General features: G+C 41.0%; 1 protein-coding gene and 2 long non-coding RNA genes across 6 annotated transcripts in view; 2 read left to right on the top strand and 1 right to left on the bottom strand.

The window, feature by feature from the left end:
* LOC119821427 overlaps positions 1 to 3,278 on the top strand; it is a 29,566-nt gene extending 26,288 nt beyond the window's left edge. For both annotated transcript variants that reach the window (XR_005286619.1, XR_005286620.1), the window contains exon 3: positions 1,700 to 3,278. This is a non-coding gene — a long non-coding RNA (uncharacterized LOC119821427). The remainder of the gene's footprint in view (positions 1 to 1,699) is intronic.
* An 11,312-nt stretch (positions 3,279 to 14,590) lies between these two features.
* LOC119820561 lies at positions 14,591 to 21,962 on the bottom strand. Its single transcript, XR_005286516.1, has 3 exons — positions 21,542 to 21,962; positions 19,133 to 19,387; positions 14,591 to 17,052 (listed from the first exon to the last, which is right to left on the bottom strand). It is a non-coding gene; the product is annotated as an uncharacterized LOC119820561 (long non-coding RNA).
* LOC119820560 (cytochrome P450 2B1-like) overlaps positions 21,541 to 22,565 on the top strand; it is a 35,641-nt gene continuing 34,616 nt past the window's right edge. For all 3 annotated transcript variants that reach the window (XM_038339026.2, XM_038339027.2, XM_038339024.2), the window contains exon 1: positions 21,541 to 21,981. In XM_038339026.2, coding sequence (XP_038194954.2) covers positions 21,556 to 21,981 — 426 coding nt within the window. In that variant the 5' untranslated portion in view covers positions 21,541 to 21,555. The remainder of the gene's footprint in view (positions 21,982 to 22,565) is intronic.

The raw sequence follows: 22,565 nt of genomic DNA, 5'->3' as shown, positions 1-22,565 counted from the left end.
GACCAAGACCTTTTTAAAATATCCTATGGGAGACCTTGAGTCACTAAGTGAAATCCTTAAAGGGAACAATGATCCAAATTCCACTAGATTACTTACAGAAGCTGCCAGACAGGTACTCATGCAAGTAGAGTATGCTATACAAAAACAGCAAGGACATTATATTAATTATGATCAGCCTTGGCAAACATTATATTACCTACAAAACTTAATCCTATTAAAGCAATATTATGGCAAAATGGTCCACTTTTATGACAACATCTTCCCATTTTGCCAGTTAAGGTATTAAACCCTTATTGTGAAGCAGTAGCTTGCTTAGCACAGAAGAGCAAGATGGACTCTAGGAGATATTTTGGCAGAGTACCAGCTATGATCAATGTTCCTTATACTAAGAAACAGATTGATTGGTTATTTCAAAATAGTAATTCTTGGGCAACAACAGATTGATTGGTTATTTCAAAATAGTGACTCTTGAGCAATTGTGTTTGCTTAATTTAAAGTCCAGATTAATAACCTTTTCCCAGCTGATCTGTTGCTGCAATTCACACAACTATATTCCCTTATTTTTCCTAAAGTTGTAGCAAAAGATCCCTTAAAGGACACCATGTTAATTTTTACAGATGGTTCTTCCAATGGGAGGGCTACATCCATGGCTAATGGTGAAGGACATGTAGTACAAACAGAACTGAACTCAAACAGTTGAGCTGTGAGCTGTGGCTATAGTATTTCAACTTTTTGTAAATAGGACATTTAATCTATATATTGTCAGCCTATATACTTAATGTTCTTCAAGTCCTAGAGACCATCCTGTATATTGAGACCAGCAATAAGGAAGTTAAGATGCTGTTTACGAAAATTCAAAATGCAAAGAACGTTGCAATGCTTTGTGGGTTACATCAGAGCACACTCAAATCTTCCCAGTACATTAGCTGAAGGTAATGTTTTAGCTGATAAGCTTGCAAAAAATAACCACTTTATCTCAGGTTGAGCTTGCTCAGTGATTACATGCACTGCATCATCAAAAAAATATAAGTTTAAGACAACAATTTAGATTAACAAGAAAAGCTGCTCACCAAATTTTTAAGCAATGTGATGCATGCTCACAATACTTACCTGTACCTCATCTGGGAGTAAATCCCTATGGTAAATGGCTGTACACCCATTACAGAGTTTGGAAAATTAAGATATGTGCATATGACAATTGATAAATATTCAGGATTCTTGACAATCACTGTACAAACTGGGGAAGCCACTAAACATATAATAATTCGCTATTTAAAATGTTTCTCATTTATGGGAACCCTAAAAATCATAAAGATGGATAATGGGTCTGGATATGTTGGTAAACATCTCATCAATTTAGTTCCCAATGGAATATGGAATATAAGACAGGTATTCCTTATGATCCTCAAGGATAAGGAATTGTGGAGCATGCCCATGGCTCCTTGAAAACACAACTTCAAAAAACAAAAACAGGAGAATTATATCCTCAAATACCACATAATGCCTTGAGTCTTGGACTTTTTATGCTAAGATTCTTGAATATGGATATCCATGACAAATCTGCTGAAGACAGTTTTGGCATGATGGCACCAAGGTGACCTTTGCTAAAGCAAGTTAGAGAGACCCTTGCACTGTATTATGGAAAGGACCTTATTCTATGTTAATATGGGGTCAAGGGCATGTCTGTGTATTTTCACAGGATGAAGATCAAGCAAGATGGCTTCCAGAATGTCTGGTTAGGAATGTCAGCCCTAATGACATTGCATCCACTGATGACTCCATAGAAGAAGCTGAAAGAGGTTCCTGAACTCATGATCCTGGCTTTCTTATACCACCATGCTGCAGGCTAAGGAAATGGATAACTGAAACAATATTCTGAATTACTACAACTTGCTGCAGTCTGAGAAGGGAAAAAATGTGGTGATAATTAGTGATTCCCAGCCTCTTGATGGACTTGCTGCATAAACTTTCAGACCTAGTAAGTCCTTTTTACCTTGGAGATAGACCAGAAATGCAGACTGAACATTGGACTGTACTTCTCTTTGTGAGACAGAACTTATTTTGCCAGTATGATAGTCAAATTGCTGTTGAAATGTAGGACCTTAGAACTGAGACCTCAATTTTCCCCTTAGGGGGAAAAAATCCTCACAAACAGTGAGTGAAGCTCCTGTTCAAAAATGAGGAGGCGAGCCTAAGGGGTTGCTGCTGCTGCTCTGAGACTGGGACAATTACTTAAAAGGGACAATGCAATTGGACTCTCACCAATCAGAGAAATCTTTTCTTGTCTTTTGATTAGAACGGTTTTTAAAGAATTGTGATTTGACAAATTGTATGTTTATTATTAATTTCCACTCCAGAAATTATGGTATTGACCTGTTAATGTTCTTAACTGCTTTAGTTCACCATAAGATGTTAAAAAAAAAAGGTTGACATTTGCAATGAGTTTATAGATCTGGCATATTTGATAAGAAATTTATGTTTTGATACAGCTAAAAATGTTAAGAAACACTCTAGATCAATTGAAAAGGGCATTCCCAATCCTGGTGATCCTCCATTCCTATGATTAGGAGATACTATAGCCATAGGAGCATGTATATTTACAAAGCATTATCTGATTGCTGATGAGCTCTCTTGACAGAAACATGGCTCAGAGATACATACAGAGTTCAGATGTACTTTATCCCTTTGCTTACAGAAATTGGCAGTCAAAGATAGGTTTGATCCTTTTCCCCCCAGGCACCTAAGAATGGGTAAGTCTAGGAAACAGGAAAGTGTTCACCTAATATATGTCCTGTTGCAGAAGCACAGGCTTTATTAAAGTTAATAAAAAGGGAACACTTTTAGAGGCCCAAAAATGTAAGGTTATTTCCACCTTGTCTGATGGCCAGAGAGTTTGGAGGTTGCTCAAAATCATTGACAACAAGTGTAGCTACATGTCCCGACTCAGGATGTGGTTACTTGGTTCTTTTGACATTACGATGGCTCATACAAGTAGATCCATTCCATCTGGATCCATCCTGACAGATGGTCAGACTATGAAAACATACTTCTGCTCTTCTTTTGCAATATGAAATTACCTGGGGAGTGGCTGCTTTCAGAATACTTGCTCTAGAATGACTTCTCTGCCTTAACAACAGAGTGCTAAGTCTCAATGTATTAACACTATAAACTGAGTTGTCCTTTGGATCATGTCAAAGAAGTCTTCTGTTGACTTCTTCCCTCTTTTGTCTTGAGGTATAAAAGCATATGAAAAATTAAACATGAGCAATGTCAGTATTCACTGAATGCCCTCCTGGTACTATTCTGTAACACGGAGGGCCTGCTTGTTGGGGTTTCTGTCCCGCCCGATACCCCATAGCTGACAAGCCCCAAAGAAAATCACACAGAGATATCAATAAGTTATAAAACTGATTGGCCCATTAGCTCAGTCTTCTTATTAGCTCTTGTATCTTATATTAACCCATAATTCTTATCTATTTTAGCCACATGGCTCAGTACCTTTCTCAGCCAGGTAGCTTACATCTTGCTTCTTTGGCGGCCTGGGCAGGAGTGGGGAATGGGCTTCCTCCTCCCTAGAATTCTCCTATTCTCATCGCCCCACTTCTACTTCCTGTCTGGTTGACCCACCTATACTTCCTGTCTGGCCAATCAGCATTTATTTAAAACATGATTGACAGAATACAGACAATTTTCCCGCACCACTATTCCATGATTTCTGTCTTATTATTTTTCATGTGTCTTCATATTCTTTACTTATATCTTTATATCTCCACACCCCAACCCTGGTAAGAGGTGTTTTTGCTGAGGCTGGTCCCCAACACCAAAAGAAGACAGAGTAAGTTAAAAGGGGGAAAAGGAACATTAAGGACAAATGAATTACTTTTAGACTTATACCCAACAATGTCTGTAATCATTAAATGCAAATTAAAATGTTAAGTTGCAGGTAAAAGCAATTCCCATGCATATATTTGTCAGGTATTCTGTCTTGTGTGGGATGTTCCAAGAAGGTGAGTCATTCCAGAATGAGATTTAGGGAGGTTCAGGCTCTGATGGGCAGAACATTGAACCACCATTTGAAAGCATATTTATTGATTGTTACACAAAGGTTGTTTTTTGGGTAAAACAGGTTTCTCATATCAAAGCCCTCTTGATCTATTCTGTGTTTTCTGGAGGAAACCATCAAACCCCTGCAATTTTTGTCCTTATTATGTACTGTTTGCAGTATCCAAAAATCCAAGATGCTCCAGGTGTGCCAGGGTGGTCTTGCGACCAAAGTCATGCAACAGATGGAAAGCCCCCTTAAAAAAACAACTCTATAAATCAAGAAAACAATCACTGTTCTCTACTATGACTTTTTTCAGGGTCTAAGTAGCTCCAACTATTATATTCTGTTGTTACTAGATGCATTGACAAACAACTGTTACATTCTAATGTTTTGACACAGTGACTCTACTAGATTCCCACTACACATATTGCTCATTATAACTACACCAGAGATCCAATAAGTTCTACAGTGAACAAGGAATGAAGGAAACTCATCCCTGTGCTGGGAGATGCCCATAGGAATCTGCAGTGGACACTGATTCTTCCAGTCTATAGTGTAGTCTAGAATTGCCCCCTTTGTTGTGAGCCTTCTCCTAGGGAGTCATAAACAGATGTCTGTTGACACCACAGGAACAACAGTTTTTTAACCTTTTGCAGCTTGGGGGAACTAATGACTTTATTGGAGGTTGCTCAAAGGAGCACAAGTAACCCAAAAGCAGCCATAACACCCCAAGCCTACCCAAACATGGGCAATGGTTCATCTAAGCTGCCTCCTTGGCACTCCATGCACAGCTTGCAGGCAGCTACACCAGAGAGTACCTCCCTCCCCATCAGCATTGCTTATTGCTTTCATTGCTTCAGAGAGGGCTTTGTAAGTTCTGTAACTTTTTGAGCTTTTTGAGGCTTGCATCTTTCTACAGCTTCCTGAGCTTTCTTCCTCTTTCCAGGAGAGAATGTTTCAAATAAGAGGAAATAGCTACACAGCCTGTCTATGAAAGTCTTTGTTCCCAGTGTGGTGATACTGGGAGGTGATGGGACCTTTAAGAGGTTGGCTCAGTGGGAGTGCTTCATGCTTGTTGTTGCCTGCTGTGAGTGAGTAGTGAGAGCCCAGTCTCTTCTTCCCCTTTTCACACTGAGGCCATGAGATGCCTGGTTTCAATCTGCATCATGCTTTTGTTAAGATGTTCTGAACACCCTGTCTCAATCCTTGGCATCTTCACTTCAATGAAAGACATTGACCTGCACATACATTAAAATAATTTTTAACAGTTACAAAAGCAATCTGGAGGAAAAATCATACTTTTAACCAATATTGCTGACAGATCGGATATGACTATGCCTAAGAAGGAATATTGACCCATACACATTATTACTATATGCAAACATTGACTCGCAATGCATCACAAACTGAAATGAAAGTGTAAATAAAAAACTTCTAGAAGTGTTCAACACTTGCAGTTGAGCCGGGCAGTGGTGGCACACGCCTTTAATCCCAGCACTCGGGAGGCAGAGGCAGGCGGATCTCTGAGTTCGAGGCCAGCCTGGTCTACAAGAGCTAGTTCCAGGACAGGCTCTAGAAACTACAGGGAAACCCTATCTCGAAAAAAAAAAAAAAAAACAAACAAAACAAAACACTTGCAGTTGGGTGTAGGGAAGACATTCAGATTTTACACTAGTGGCATTATCCATAAAAAATGGTAAATGGAGTCTTTGAGGTAAAATAAAAACCTTATGGCCCCTTAAATGACACTGTTGCTGTGTTCTGTGCATACACCTTCAATTTCTGCATTTGGGAAGTGGAGTTTGCTGTAATTTGAGATGTTTCCTGTAATTTGGAATGTTTATTCACATGTACATTTGTCAACTTAAAAAAAAAGAGGTTTAAGGAAGGGGCTGTAGCTCCATTGGTAGAGTGCTTTCTCAGCATGTGTGAAGCCCCAGGTTCAATACCAAGCTCATCATAGACTTGGTGCTGGTGCCCACCTGCCATTCCTGCAGGTGGAGGCAGGAGGATCAGTTAAGGATCGATTCAAGGTCATTTTTTTGCATCAATGCAAATTCAAGGCCACTGAGATGAGACCTCTCATCTCAGAAACAAAGTCCAGCATTGCTCATGTTTCTACCAACTTTCCTGTATCATTCAATGACACCAAGTCTGGTGATGATAGAATTGTTTACAGTGAACTACCAACTTATATGCTTTGATAAAGTTATGCCTTCCAAACTCTGTTTAAAATGTAAAGTTGGATTGATATGACCCTGTAAGCTACAAGTCCCACTCCATCCTAAACCCTCTTATCCCCTTCAACCTCAGAGGAACTCTGAAACACGGGCTGTTACTACACAGAGAAAAGGTGAGAGATCACTCACCCAGTGGGGCACTCCACTCTCTGGGCCCTTCATACCAGGGCAAAACACTGAACCCCTCCTCCACCTGCCTTAGATTCTGACCAGCCAGCAGGCAAGATGCATGTAGGCTGTTAAAATAGCCCATCCCATCAATCAGACCCTGTAATCTAAAAGTCCCACTCCCCTCCCAAGCCCTCTTAACTGCCATGATCTCAGGGAACTCTGAAGCACAGGCTGCAACTACACAGAGAGGACCAAGAAAGGAGCTCTGAAACACAGGCTGTGACTGCACAGAGTGAGCCAAGAGAGCAGACCAAGAGAGTAGACCAAGACAGCAGGACAAGAGAGACCTCAGTGGTTTCCTGTTGACTAGGTTTTCTGCCCTGCCTGGTTTCTGTCCTCCCACCAGGTCCCACAGCCATTTAGCCCTAAAGAAATTACACAGAGGTCTATATTAATGATAAACTGATTGGCCATTAGCTCAGGCTTCTTATTAACTCTTATAACTTGTTAATACAATTATTAACCCATTATTCTTATCTATGTTGGCCACATGGCTCGGTACCTTTTTTAGAGGGGCAATCACATCTTCCTTCTTTTGTGGTTGGGACAGGACTTGGGCGAAATGGGCTTCCTCCTTCCCACAATTCTCCTGTTCTCATTGACCCACCTCTACTTCCTGTCTGGTTGTCCTGCCTGGCTACTCGCCAATCAGCATTTATTTAAAACATAATCGACAGAATATAGACAATTGTCCCTCACCAACTCCCTGAGACACAGACAGTGACAGTACAGAGCAGACAAGAACAGTTCCCAAAGACACAAACAGCAACTGCAAGGATTGGACCAAGAGGCAAAGATACTGCCAGCAAAAATTGGAGGAAGAGATGGGTAGGCACCAATGCAAGAATTCATTCAACAACATAAAAAGCAACATGGTGACACCAGCACCTAGTGGTCACACAACAGGAAGACCTGATCATCCTAACCCAGAAGAAGCAGAAGAAAATGATTTTAAAAGTAAATTAATGAGGATAATGGAGACCTTTAAAGAGAAAACAAAAAATTCCCTTAAAGAAATGGAGGAAAATAAAAACAGAAAATCAGAAGAAATCAATAACCTCCTTAAAGAAACCCAATAAAACCAAGAAAAAAAAACAGTAAAAAAGGTGAAACAAATAGTTCAAGATTGAAATAGAGGAAATAAAGAAAACACAAACTGAGGGAATTATGGAAATGGAAAATCAGGGTAAATGACCAGGAACTACAGAGGCAAACATAACCAACAGAATACAAGAGATGAAAGATGATATTTCAGGTGTTAATGATATTTATAGAGGAAACAAATGTATTTGTCAATCAAAATATTAAGTCTAACAAATTCTTACCATAATACATCCAAGAAAACTGGGACACCATGAAAAGACCAAATCTAAGAGTAGGGATAGAAGAAGGAAAACAACTCCAGCTCAAAGACACAGAAAATATATTCAACAAAATCATAGAAGAAAACTTTCCCAAACTAAAGAAGGATATCCCTATGAAGGTACAAGAAGCTTACAAAACACCAAATAGACTGAACCAACAAAAAAAGTTCAGTCACCATATAATAATCAAAATGTAAAACATACAGAATAAACAAAGAATATTAAGAGCTACAATGGAAAAAGGTCAAGTAACATATAAAGGCAGACCTATCAGAATTACACCCCATGTCTCAATGAAAGCCAGAAGGTTCTGGACAGATGTGCTGCAGTCTCTAATAGACCACAGATGCAAGCCCAGATGATTATACCCTACAAAGCTTTCAATCACCATTGATGTAGAAAAGATATTCCATGACAAAAATAGATTTAAGCAACACCTATTTGCAAATCTAGCCCTACAGAAAGTACTAGAAGGAAATGATGTGGGATTGCCCTCTGTATGCTGTGAATACCATTGGTTAATAAAGAAACTTTCTTAGGCCTGCACAAGGAAGAACTTAGGTAGATGTGGAAACTAAACTGAATGCTGGGAGAAAGAAGGCAGAGTCAGTGAAAAGCCATGTAGCCCCACCAGAGACAGACACTGGAAATTTACTCAGTAAGCCACATCCTTGTGGCAATACACAGATTAATAGAGATGGATCAATTTAAGATATGAATTAGCCAGAAAAATGCTTAAGCTATTCCCTAAACATTATTCCAAATAATATGGTTTCTGTGTGATTATTTTGGGGTTGAGCAGCCAGGAACAAATAAATGGCCTCCTACAACAAGAAAAACTCCAACCCAAGGAATATGACTGCACCCACAAAAACACAGTCAACAGATAATCTCACACCAGAAAACCCCAAGGAAGGGAAACACACAAATACTACCATAGAAAAATAACAGGAATTAATAATCACTGGTTATAAACATCTCTTAATATCAATAAATTCAACTCACCTATAAAAAGACACAGGTTAAGAGCATGGATACAAAAGCAGGATTCATCCTTCTACTGTATACAAGAAACACACCTCAACCTCAAAGACAGACATTACCTCAGAGTAAAAGGTTGGGAAAAGATTTTTCCAATCAAATGGACCTAAGAAACAATCAGGTGTAGCCATCCTAGTATCTAATAAAACAGACTTCAAACTGAAACCAATCAGAAGAGATGGAGAGATGGAGAAGAACACTTTATACTCATAACAGGAACAATCCAACAAGATGAAGTCTCTGATTTGAGAGGTCCTTCTGTCTGTGTGTTGCTTTTATTGGTTAATGAATAAAGAACTGCTTTGAAGCTGAGCGGTGGTGATGCACGCCTTTAATCCCAGTACTCAGGAGGCAGAGGCAGGTGGATCTTTATGAGTTCGAGGCCAACCTGGTCTACAAGAGCTAGTTCCAAGACAGGCATCAAAGCTACGTAGAAACCCTGTCTCAAAATACCAAAAAGAAAGAGAGCGAGAGAGAGAGAGAGAGAGAGAGAGAGAGAGAGAGAGAGAGAGAGAGAGAGAGAGAGAACTGCTTTGAGCCTATGGCAGGGGAGAACAAAACTAGGCAGGGAAAGCTAGGCTGTATGCTGGGAGGAAGAAGGTCAGCATCAGGGAGATACCATGGATCCACCATCAGAGATAGACATGCTGAGACTTTGCTGGTAGGCCACAACCTCGTGGTGATATACACATTAATAGAAATGGTTAAATTAAAATGTAAGAGTTAGCCAATTAGAAGCTAGAGCTAATGGGCCAAGTAGTGATTTAATTAGTACAGTTTCTGTGTGATTATTTCAGTTCGGGGTGGCAGGGACAAACAAGTGGCTTTCTCTTTGCAACAAGTCTCAGTCCTGAACATCTATGTCCCAAATACAAGAGCACACACATATATAAAATAAACATTACTAAAACTTAAATCTCACTTCCAACCCCACACACTGATAGGAGGAGACTTCAACACCCTACTCTCCCCAATGTCAACCAGACAGAAACTTAACAGAGAAATAAGAGAACTAACAGATGTCATAACTCAAATGCGCTTAACAGACATCTATAGAACATTCCACCCAAACACAAAACAATGTACCTTCTTCTTGGCACCTCATGGAACCTTCTCTAAAATTGACCACATACTCGGTAACAAAGTAAACCTCAACATATACAAAAAATATTGGAATAACTGCCTGTATCTTATCAGATCACCATGTTTAAAATTAGAATTTAACAACACTACTCTCAGAAAGCCTACAACCTCATGGAAATTGAACAGTGATCAATTGTACCACCCATAGGTCAAGGAAGACATAAAGAAATTAAAGAGTTCCTAGAATTCAACGAAAATGAAGTCAAAATGTAACCAAGCCTGTGACTATGAAAGCAGTGCTAAGAGGAAAGTTCATAGGACTAAGTGCTTATATAAAGAGAGTGGAGAAACCTCACACTTGCAACTTAACACGCACCTGAAAGCTCTAGAACAAAAAGAAGTAGACTCACCCAGGAGGAGTGGATAACAGGAAATAATCAAATTGAGGGATGAAATCAACAAAACAATACAAAAAAATCAATGCAACAAAGAGCTGGTTCTTTGAGAAAATCAACAAGATAGACAAAACTTTATCCAAACTAATCAAAAGGCAGAGAGAAAGAATATCAAAATTAACAAAATCAGAACTGAAAGGGGGTTATAGTGCCAGACACTGAGGAAATCCAGAGAACCATTAAGTCATACTACAAAAATTTGTGCTCCACAAATTTGGAAAATGTAAAAGAAGTGGACAGTTTTCTGGATAGGTACCACATACCAAAATTAAATCAAGATCAGGTGAACAATTTAAATAGACCTATAACCTGCAAGGAAAGAAAAGCAGTCATCAAAAGCTTCCTAACCAGAAAAAGCCCAGGCCAAATGGATTGAGTGCAGAATTTTCATAGAACTTCTAAGAAGAGCTAATGCCTATACTCCACAAAGTGTTCCACATAATAGAAACAGAAGGAATATTGCCATACTCTTTCTATGAGGCTACAGTCACCCTGATACCGAAACCACACAAAGACTCAACCAAAAAAATGGATTACATACTAATCACCCTCATGAACATTGATACAGAAATACTCAATAAAATACGGGCAAACTGAATCCAAGAACACATCAAAAAAAATTTTCCAACACAATCAAGTCAGCTCCATCTTAGAGATACAGGGATGGTTCATCATACAAAAATCTATCAATGTAATCCACCGTATCAATAAACTTAAAGGAAAAAACATATGATCAACTCATAAGATGCTGAAAAATCATTTGACAAAATCCAACACCCCTTCATGATAAAGGTCTTGGAGAGATGAGGGATACAAGGAACATATCTAAACAAAATAAAAATAATATACAGCAAGCAAAGGCAACATCAAATTAAATGGAGAGAAACTCAAAGTGATTCCACTAAAATCAGGAACAAGACAAGGCTGTCCATTCTCTTCATATACCTATTAAACATAGTTCTTAAAGTTCTGGCTAGAGCAGTAAGACAACATAAGGAGATCAAGGGGATCCAAATTGGAAAGGAAAAAATTAAACATTAATTATTTGCAGATGATATGATAGTATGCATACGTGTCCTACAGCAGATAAATACCTTCAATGATATGGCAGGATACAAGATCAACTCAAAAGAATCAGTAGCCGTCCTATATACAAATGATAAAGAAGCTGAGAAAGAAATCACGGAAACATCACCCTTCACAATAGCCACAAATAACATAAAGTATCTTAGGGTAACACTAACCAAAGAAGGGAAAGACCTGCTCGACAAGAACTTTAAGACTTTAAAGAAAGAAATTGAAGACGATACCAGATAGACAATGGAAAGATCTCCCTATGTTCATGGATTGGTAAAAAATCAACATAATAAAAATGACAATCCTACCAAAAAACAATCTATAGATTCAATGCAATCTCCATCAAAATATCAATACAATTATTCATAAACCTTGAAATAACAATACTTAACTTCATATGGAAGACTAAAAAAAACAGGAAAGTCAAAACAATCCTGCACAATAAAGAAACTTCTGGAGGCATCACCATCCCTGACAACAAGCTCTATTATAGAGCTACAACTTGGTACTGGCATAAAAGCAGACAGGTGGACCAATGGATATGAACACATGATTTTTGACAAAGAAGCTAAAATTATACAATGGAAAGAAGAAAGCATCTTCAACAAATGGTATTGGCATAACTGGATATCAACATGTAGAGGAATGCAAATAGATCCATATCTATCCCCATGCACAAAACTCAAGTCCAAATGGATTAAAGACCTCAATATAAATCTGACCACACTGAGCTTGATAGAAGAGAAAGTGGGAAGTAGCCTTCAATGCATGGGCACAGAAGAAAACTTCCTAAATATAACATCAGAAGCACAGACACTGAGAGCAACAATAAATAAACAGGATCTCCTGAAACTGAGAAGCTTCTGTAAAGCAAAGGACACAGACAATAAGACAAAGGCAACCTACTGAATGGGAAAAAAAAAACTTCACCAACCCTACATCAGACAGAGGACTGATCTCCAAAATATATAAATAATTCAAGAAATTAGACATGAAAATTCCAAATAATCCAATTTAAAAATGGGATACACAGAATGACAAATATCATATTACTCACTCATAAGTGGTTTTTAGGCATAAAGCAAAGAAAACCAGCCTACAAATCACAATCCCAGAGAACCTAGACAATAATGAGGACCTTAAGAGAGACATACATGGATCTAATCTACATGGTAAGAAGAAAAAGACAAGATCTCCTGAGTAAATTGGGAGCATTGGGACCATGGAAGAGGATAAAAGGCAGGGGGAAAAGAAGGGAGGGGAATGAAAAAATATATATAGCTCAATAAAAACAGTAAAAAAATATATGGAGTACAGATTTAAAGAGAATCCTCAACAAAAGAATTTCAAATGACCTAAAGACACTTAAGGAAATGTTTAACATCCTTAGCCATTAGGGAAATGCAAATCAAAATGACTCTGAGATACAATCTTACAGCAGTCAGATTGCCTAAGACCAAAAACACCAATAATAGCTTATTTTGGAGAGGATGTGGAGTAAGTGAGGGGAACACTCCTCCATTTCTAGTGGCAATACAAACTTTCAGAACCACTCTGAAAATCAGTATGGCTCTTTCTCAGAAAATTGGGAATCAACCTACCTCAGGACCCAGCCTTACCACTCTTGGGCATATATTCAAAGGATGCTCAATCATATTACAAGGACATTTGTTCAACTATGTTCATAGCAGCATTATTTGTAATAGCCAGAAACTGGAAACAACCTAGATGCCTCTCAACTGAAGAATAGATAAAGAAAATATGGAACATTTACACAGTGGAGTACTACTCAACAGTAAAAAACAACAACATCATGAAATTTGCATGGAAATGGATGGAACTAAAAAAACCATCCTAAGTGAGGCAACCAAGAAAGATGAAAATGGTATGTGCTCGCTCATAAACTAATAGTCCATGACCCTAGAGAAGCTAAGTAACAGGTGAAACCTAAGAGAAACATATATAGATTCCCCTGGGAAGGGGAAAAAGACAAAATCTGAAAAAATTGGGAGCATGGGGATGTGGGAAGAAGGGAAGACAGAAGGGGAGGAGGAGGGGAGAAGGAAGAAGAACTTGAGGGAACGGGATAGTGGAGATGGAAGGACATAGGCAGAGCAAGGAAAAAGATATTTTGATGATTGAAGGAGCCATTATGGGACTATCAAGAAACCTGATACTAGTGAAATTTCCTGGAATCCACAAGGATGGCCCTAAGCTAAGACCCTAAGCAATAGTGGAGAGGGTTCCTGAACTGGCCTTGCCATGTAGTCAGATTGATGATTATCTTAAATGTCACCATAGAACCTTCATCCAGCAGCTGATGGAAATGGAGGCAGAGATCTGCACCAGAGCACTGGGCTGAGCTCCCAAATTCCTGTAGAAGAGTGGGAGGAGTGAGAATATGAGCAAAGAAGTCAAGATCATGATGGAGACACCCACTGAAACATCTTACCTGAGCTAAAGTGAACTCACCAATTCCAGCCAGACAGGGAAGGAACCAGCATATGACCAAACTAGACCCTCTGAATGTGGCTGACAGTTGTATGGCTGGAGCAGACTGTGGGGACACTGGCAGTGGCACCAGGATTTATTCCTCCTGCTGGTACTGACTTTTTGGGAACCCATTCTTATTGGATGGCTACCTTGCCCAGTCCAGATGTAGTAGAGAGAGCCTTGGTCCTTCCTCAAAGCAGTGTGCCTTACCCTCTCTGACTAGTGGATGGGGGTGGGGTGGGAGAGAAGTTGGAGAGAATGGGAGGAGGGGAGAGTGGGAATTAGCATTGGTATGTAATATGAAAAAAGATAATTTGTCTACTTTTTAAAAAATAAAAGTGGAAAAAATAGGGGGCTGGAGAGATGGCTCAGTGGTTAAGAGCATTGCCTGCTCTTCCAAAGGTCCTGAGTTCAATTCCCGGCAACCACATGATGGCTCACAACCATCTGTAATGAGGTCTGGTGCCCTCTTCTGGCCTGCAGACATACACACAGACAGAGTATTGTATACATAATAAATAAATAAATATTTTTAAAAAGGGGAAAAAATAAAATGTGAGATTGTTTTTTGTAGGTTGTAAGGTGTTCAATTCTCTTCCTAAGGATGGACTGAAAAGACAATGACTGGACAACAAGGGAACTTTATTTACATCATGGGAGCAACCATTTAAATGAGAAGGTAAACATTGAGATCCCATGTTGGCAGAAGGACACCCTCCATGAGACACTGTGAGCATCATATCTCTGCACTCCTGGTCTTCTGTCCCTGGGCAAGTCTCAAGGGCTAGAGCCAACCTCGGAAATGAATTCTCATCTTCAGCCAAAGGATGGAGTCTTAGCGGCAGAAGCAGGAATCTGTCCACCTGCCTGTGGCCACAGTAGAGTCCCACAGGCTGAAATGGTGGGATAGGGAGCTGTCTCCATGCTTGAGACAAAAGCATCAGGGCAGCAATCCTCAAAATTGTCTGTCTCTGTGAATCTTTACCACACTGTTCCTTCTCGGTAATGTCTCTGGAAGTTCAACCCTCAGCCAGGAGCCAGGAACCTGCCCAAGAGTCAGGCTCTGGCCAGGATGTGGGTTGTGGAATCTTCCTTCTCTGACCATTCAATGACTTTCCCCTTCAGACTTAACCTAACCCAAATTTATGGGGGGCTCTCTGGACCCTGATTGGCTGAATGTATATGTATGCAAATAAAGTAAAAAATGGAACCAGAATTGTCAAGTCTAGTGGGAGATGGAAGAAAACTGTTTACAATCAGGTCAGTGTATACCCACCTGTGCAGTGGTAGAAAAGCTGATACTCTAATTGTCCAAACAGTTCCAGCTCACCTTCCCCAGAAGCTGCATGGGGCAGGGTTCTCCACCCCTGCCTTCTGGTTCCTGCTGCCACTTTGATCATCCACCCAACCGACCACCATTGCCTGCCACCATCTCCTCCTCCACTTGGTTCACCATGGCAGCTCTGGGTGCCATTTGTGTTTCTTTCCCAGTTACCTCACTTGACAGGTTGGGTGCCTCACTCTAGGTTGTCAAATAGTAATCCAGAGCAGCTGGAAGTCCTATCCCATTTCCCATTCTCTTCCACAATGATCTCTGAGCCTCAGATGCAGGACTGTGCTGTTGGTTGTAGTCACTTTATTCAGTTTTCTCCAGGGTATTGCTGTGTTGATACCTCTGGCTTCAGGGCATTCAGAGATGATTTGGAAGCTAGCAGACACAGCCTGAGGACTATCTAGTGACTTTCTAGATGTGTCATTGGATGATGCTAATTCACAGTAAGAGAACTGCACAAATTTATACTTTCAGTGATTTGAGACATGGTCTCACTATGTATCCCCGACTGTCCTAGAACTCACTTTGTGGCTCAGGTTGGGCTGGAATTCACTGAGATCCACCTGGCCCTGCCTTCTGCATGCTGGGATTAAAGGCATGTGCCCCAACACTGGCTCATGCACTTTTATGTGCTTAATTAGTGCTACATTTGTTTCCCTAAAGTTGCCACCATGAACACCAAATGCTTCATTGTTCTGAAGTTCTTGTGTGGGTCTTCTGTCCCTAGACTTACAGACGGGAAACCCCAAAGCAGAGATACATACACATGACTTACATCACCATTTCCTTTGTGGCCAGTCTGTGTACACTATTAAACATTTACAAAATGCTTTAATTATTTTTCCCCTTTAAAAATTGTTGTGTATGTTGTGTGTGTGTATGTGTGTGAGAGACCTCCATCGTGTGTGTGTGTGTGTGTGTGTGTGTGTGTGTGTGTGTGTGGTGAATGTGCTACTGCTTATGTGCAGAGGCAGTAATATTAGTATCTTCCTCTAAAGGAGTAAGTCACAAAACAATCCCACACCAGTTTGGAATTATGATTAATAAAAGGGTTATTTATTTAAAGGGAAAAACTTACAAATCACCATCCTAGACAACAGCCCTCTGCACAGCCAGGAAAAGAGGGAAAAGAGTATGTTAGCCAGAAGCGGAGTCCGAAGCAAGAGAGAGAGCGCGCACAGCTACTGCTGTTTTTTCAAGCCAAAGAGACCACACCCAAGTGGGCTGGTATCTTAAAGGCTATTGGCTGAAGGAGCTCCCACAGCATTCCTCAGTTGTTCTCCACTTTATTAATTACTTTAATTAATTAGTTAATTAAATAGTTTAATTAATTGACGAATGAGACCGGTCTCTACCTGCTCCACCCTCCAAATGCCGGGGTTCCATGTATGTGCTCTATGTATGTCCATGCCTAGATTTACATGGGTGCTGGGGATCCAAACTTCAGTCCTTGTGCTTATAAGGCAGGTATATTCCCTACTGAACTATTTCCCCAGCTCCTCTTCAACTTTTCACTAACTTTTGTAGTGTACAAAATAATGGATACCTTATGACATTTTCACACTTCACTCCTCTACGACCCGGTTTCTCTCTGTATAAGGAGGATTACCTTGGTCCTGTCAAGCAGGGGGATCTGACACTGGACTTCGGTCATTATTTGAACCCAGGATTCCCAGTGGGAGCCATGAAGTACATTTCATACAGTAACTGTCACAGTCCTTACACTTTGGGGGAGATATATTATCTTCACCTACAAACAGAAGTACATAGGTGTTAAGAACATTTATCTTAGGCCACACAGTGGATTAGAACTGCATCAGCCTGGGATATAGAGGGAGACCTCATCTAAGACAAACAAAGAGACCATCCACTGAATGTATTTTGAATGTGATAGAGTCAATCAAGTATAAATTTAAATCAACTCAATTTTGAAATTAATATACCCAAATATTGAAAAACCAGATATTCTTGGAACATCAGAATCATGGAAATCCTCTTTTTTAGTGGGAGGGTTCAAGAAGTCTAAATATAAATCCAAGATTTTAAAGAAAAGTAAAAGAAAAACAAAAGTATCTTGGAAGAAAATTTAGGTTCCCAGTTAAGACAGGCTACAAGTTCAAATGCTCACCAGATTTCAATCATAGCATGAATAAAAAAACCCAAAACAAATACATAACAGGCCTGGTGACATTAGCTTACAAACCCGTCTACTTAGGAAGTTAAAGGTTGTTCTGAGCTATAAAGTGAGACCTAAAACAAATAGCTGGGTGTGGTGGCATAAATCTGTAATCCTGACAGTTGGGAGGCAGAGGCAGGAGGACCAGGAGTTCAAAGCCAGCCTGTGATACATAGTGAGACTCTTTTTCCATAACAAAACAACAACAAAAAAGAAATTATGGGGAATGTGGATGTAGCTAAGTATGTAGAGTTCTGGCTTCCATAGCCTACATGAAACCTTGGGTTTGGTCTTCAGCTTTCCTTAAAACCATGGTGGCTCATGATTGTATTCACAGCACTGGGAGATGGATGCAGAGGAATCAAAATATCAAAGTCATTCTTGGCTGCAGAGTGAGTTCAAGGTCAAGTGGGGCTACATTAGACTTTGTCTCTAAAAGAAGTCGTTATTGTGCAATATTTGCGTGATGACCTGCTGATCTATCAGGAGGACCACATGTGTGGAGTCATCCTTGGTCACTGAGCCATGATAATGGTTTTGGGTCCTTGACAATTAAAATTTATTTTGTTGAAAATACTTGGGAAAGTCGTTAGTATGGAAAGTGTGACAATTATGTATTTTTAAATGATCCATTTCCAGAGTGACGGGGTTGTAGGCATGTGCCATCACACCCACATCCTCATGCTGAGGATGAAACCCTGAAGTTGGTGAATTCTGAGCAAAGACTCTACCATCTTAGCCACATCTCCAGATAATTGTGTCCTATAATGTTCTGTAATGAGCTCCTGTAATGTGATGCTCACACTCACTGAAGATTAAACCGAGAACTCTGTGCGTGCTAGGCAGGCAGTCTACCAACTGAGCTACATCTCCAGCCAATTTTGTCCTATAATGCCTCCTTAATCTGAAAGGTTCTGTAGATGCCAGTGTTGTTTATGTGGTTCCCTCTCAGTTTCTCCCCCTTTTCCCTGCAGATGAGTCAATGCGACCTCCCAGTTCTTCATTTCTCATCAACTCTTTTGTAGATATCAGGATAAGAAACAAGTTACAACAAAGAAGATAAAATTCTCATCTGAGGCATACACATATGTACAATATTCCATGATCCATATACATGAACTGCACAAGCTTATCCCAGTTTCTATTTTCCCAGGTGAATGATGAATAACAAAGTCTACAAATAAATGGTTGTATGAAATGTTGCCAGCAAAATGAAACCTGGGGCTTATTGGTATGGAATGAATGTATTTTGTGTGTGAAAGGGCATGAGATGTGTGTGTGCATATGTGTGCATGTGTCCATGTATGTGTGTATGTGTGTTCATGTGTATATGTATGCATGTGTCTATGTATGTGTTGCATGTGTGTGAGCGTGTGTGTGTGTGTGTGCGTGCATGTGTGTGTGTGTTGGTGGAAGTACAGCAGAATGCATCAGTTTGCATTTTATCTCTGCAACCCATGTTGAAGTTTAAATGTCATTATAACAGTGTTAGGAAGTGAGATCTTCAACGTGTGACAAGGTCCTAAAGCTTTTGCCTTTATGTTACAGGTTGGTTGTGAATGTTGCCCAAAGCGTGTGCTTAAGCATTTAGTCCACAGCAGGCGGCTCTGTTTGGGGAATTATGGAATCTTTAAGAGGGAAGTAGGTTACTTACAATGGCTATAGATAGATTAGATGATGTCTTATACTCTGGGCCTGATTTCAGCTTGTCTCTTTCTCTCTCGTTTCTCATCTCCCACTGCCATGTGATCAGTCACGAGCTCCCATAGCAAGCCAGGAGCCCCAACTGATAATGATTCCAGCCTTTGAGTAATATGGTCATGTTCATCCTAACAGCACAATCTGGTGCCATTTTTTCTTCATTCCTTGCTCTTCTTGTCACCAAGGCCAAATTCCTGTTACAAAGGAACTAAGTGAAGAAAATTTATTTTCTCTTAATTTCATGGCAAGTTAGGTGTGGCACTTGGGGCTTTAAGTCTAAACATGAGAGCTGTGGTTGTTCTTATATATGGCAGATGATGGAAGAAGGAAGAGGAGAAGGATAGAGAGAAAGAGTCACATGCAACGGAGTTGTGACCCATAAGCTTCCTTCCAACAACCTACTTCTTGCTTGCAAACTTTACCTATTAGGGTAATCTGCCACCTCCCCAAATAGTGTTATCAGTTAGGTACAAAACGTTGCCACACGAACCTGTGACAAGGATTTTACATTCAAAACACAATACTTTGCAAGTGGATCAAAGTCACCATTATAGGGTGGGCCAGCTAAGAATGTCCAGTGTCCTTCTAGCTTTCCCCTTCAGTCTTAGGAGGTTCAGTTGCTGACCCCCTGAGTCACATCATAAAGCAGCATCAAAGGCCTCCCCAGATGCCAGTGCTGTGTTCTTGGAAATAACTACTTCCAGAACCACAAGTCAAAAAATTCTGTCCATATAATTACCAGGTTTCCAGTATCATGCCAGAGCAGAATCCAGACTAAGACTATCACTGCATTTTGAAACACAGAGTCTATGGGGTGGGAGGACAGGGACAGTGTCAGAGAGAGATAGCAGGAGAATGTCAGAGAGCTTCATGTCCTATGAAGACAGCCAGAAGGACAAAAGGAATCTTTCATCATTAGTCACAGTCATCAGAGACTCTTTTAGTTAGGGTTTCTATTTCTGTGACAAAACACTGTGACTGGAAGCCACTTGAGGAGAAAAGAGTTTATTTTGCCCGCATTCCCACTTTACAGTTCATCGTCCAGAGAGGTCAGGGCTGGAACCAGGAGGCAGGAGCCGATGCAGAGGGCATGGAGGGTGCTGCTTACTGCCTTGCTCCTCATGACTTGCTCAGTCCACCTTCTTATGGAACCCAGGACCACCAGCCCAGGAATGGCAGCACCTACAGTGGACTGGCCTCCCCCATCAATCACTAATTTAAAAAGATGCCTTATAGGCTTGCCCACAGTGTGGTTTTATGGGCACATCTTCTCAAATGAACTTCCTCTCAAATGACTCTCGTTTGCATCAAGTTCCCATTAAAGCTAGCCAGCAGATGTTGGGGGAGGCTGCTTGTTCATTTCCCAGCTGCCCAGACTCCCAAAATAATCACACAGAAATCTGTATTAATTACAATACTGTTTGGCAAATAGCTTAAGCATATTTTTAGCTAGTTCTTACATCCTAAACTAACCTGTCTCCATTAATCTGTGTATGTCACATGGCTGTGGTTTACAGGGTAATGTTTCACCCAGCATCTACCTCTGGTGTGGCTACGTGGCTTCTCTGTGACTCTACCTTCTTCCTCCCAGCACTCAGTTTAGTCTTTCCCACCTAGCTCTATTCTACCCTATCACTGGCCAAAGCAGTTTCTTTATTCATTAACCAATAAAAGCAACACATATATAGAAGGACTTCCCACACCAAGCAGAGACACCCAGAGGCCCCATCTGCTCCTCTGTCAGGTTTAGTCCCTCTCTCCTTATTCCCGAGCCTCCCCACTCCTGAATCTTTTTTTTAGTTTTTTCGAGACAGGGTTTCCCTGTAGTTTCTAGAGCCTGTCCTGGAACTAGCTCTTGTAGACCAGGCTGGCCTCGAACTCAGAGATCCGCCTGCCTCTGCCTCCCGAGTGCTGGGATTAAAGGCGTGCGCCACCACCACCGCCCGGCCTGAATCTTTTGCCTCTCCTTCCTTCTCCTTTTTCTCCCATCTGTGGCTGTCACTGGCCTGGGAGTGCAACAAAGACTCTGGAGAAATCACATCTGCAGCCCTCAAAGACTTGGGCTGGGGACTGCAGAGACATATACAGGACAATGAAACACCATTCTTGACACTCAATTGTAATCACATTTACCTGACTCTAAGAACACACAGAGAGGCCTCCACAATTGAAAATTGTACATGCAAAGACACTCCGGACATGCAAGAGTAGACTAGCAAGCACATCTAGACTCAAACACAGAAACACACTTCTGTACATTCATATTAGAAATGACCTTTTATATATAAAGCATACAGTACACATACACAGGTTCATGCTTGAGTAAATAAGCAGACAGAACTGAGCTGACATGTATACAAACCCCCAGAAATCGAGATGCATTACTCCCTATGCCCTTTGTCCTGTGTACCTGTTTCATGGTGTCCTTGCCAACATCTAGGGTGGGGGGAGGTGATAGGGCGTGAGCAAGTTACTGACAGCCCAAGCAGGAAGTATGATGCTCACACTCCTGGACAGGGAGGAGACAGGAGGCGGGAACAGCTGAAGTTGCTCAACTGGCTGGAGATCCAGGTCCAGCATAAAAGTCCTGCTGGAGTGTGCAGTGGAGTGGACGGTGCTCAGACCAGGACCATGGAGCCCAGTGTCCTGCTCCTCCTTGCTCTCCTCATGGGCTTCTTACTGCTCCTGGTCAGGGGCCACCCAAAGGCTCATGGTCACCTCCCACCAGGACCCCGTCCCCTGCCCATCTTGGGGAACCTCCTGCAGATGGACAGAGGAGGCTTCCTCAACTCCTTCATGCGGGTGAGACATGCACAGGGCCTGTGCCCTATGGCCTAGCCCTGTGTTTGCTCCTGGAGATCAGCAAGGGACTCCTTCCAGGTCATAGGTTCAGGTGGGAAGGTCGCTGAGTGAAAGGTGAGGTGCTGATTGGTGACAGATGGTGCTCAGACCAACAGATGTGTCCTTGCTGTGTTGGAAACATGTGGGGCACAGAGCTTGGAGTGCAAAAAACATCTGGGTGTCAAGGTGTGGGCCAAGGGCTTACAATTTTCCTATTCGGTGCTTCTTTGTTCCAAAATGTCAGAGGCCAGCCCAGTCCTGGCTGTTCTGGAACTCACTCTGCAGATGGCCTCAAACTCATAGAGATCCAACTGCCTCTGCTTACTGACTGTTGGGATTAATTTTTACTCTTTGGAAATCTAATTTCTTCCTTTCTTATTTTCTCTCATCTTCTCTGTGTCTGAAGGTCATTCCTACTTGGAGGTAATTATGGTTGCTTGAGTGAGTATAGATGTTGGGGCTATAAACTGTCATGTGAGCAACTTATGAACAGCTACGTCACTGGAAAAATGGCACCTCCCTCAGCAATCTTAACTGCCCAAAGA

Source organism: Arvicola amphibius, chromosome 8 (assembly GCF_903992535.2).
Source record: "Arvicola amphibius chromosome 8, mArvAmp1.2, whole genome shotgun sequence".
Classification (NCBI taxonomy): Eukaryota; Metazoa; Chordata; class Mammalia; order Rodentia; family Cricetidae; genus Arvicola; species Arvicola amphibius.
The sequence above is the reverse complement of the archived record's forward strand: the minus strand, read 5'-3'. Positions and strand labels throughout refer to the sequence as shown.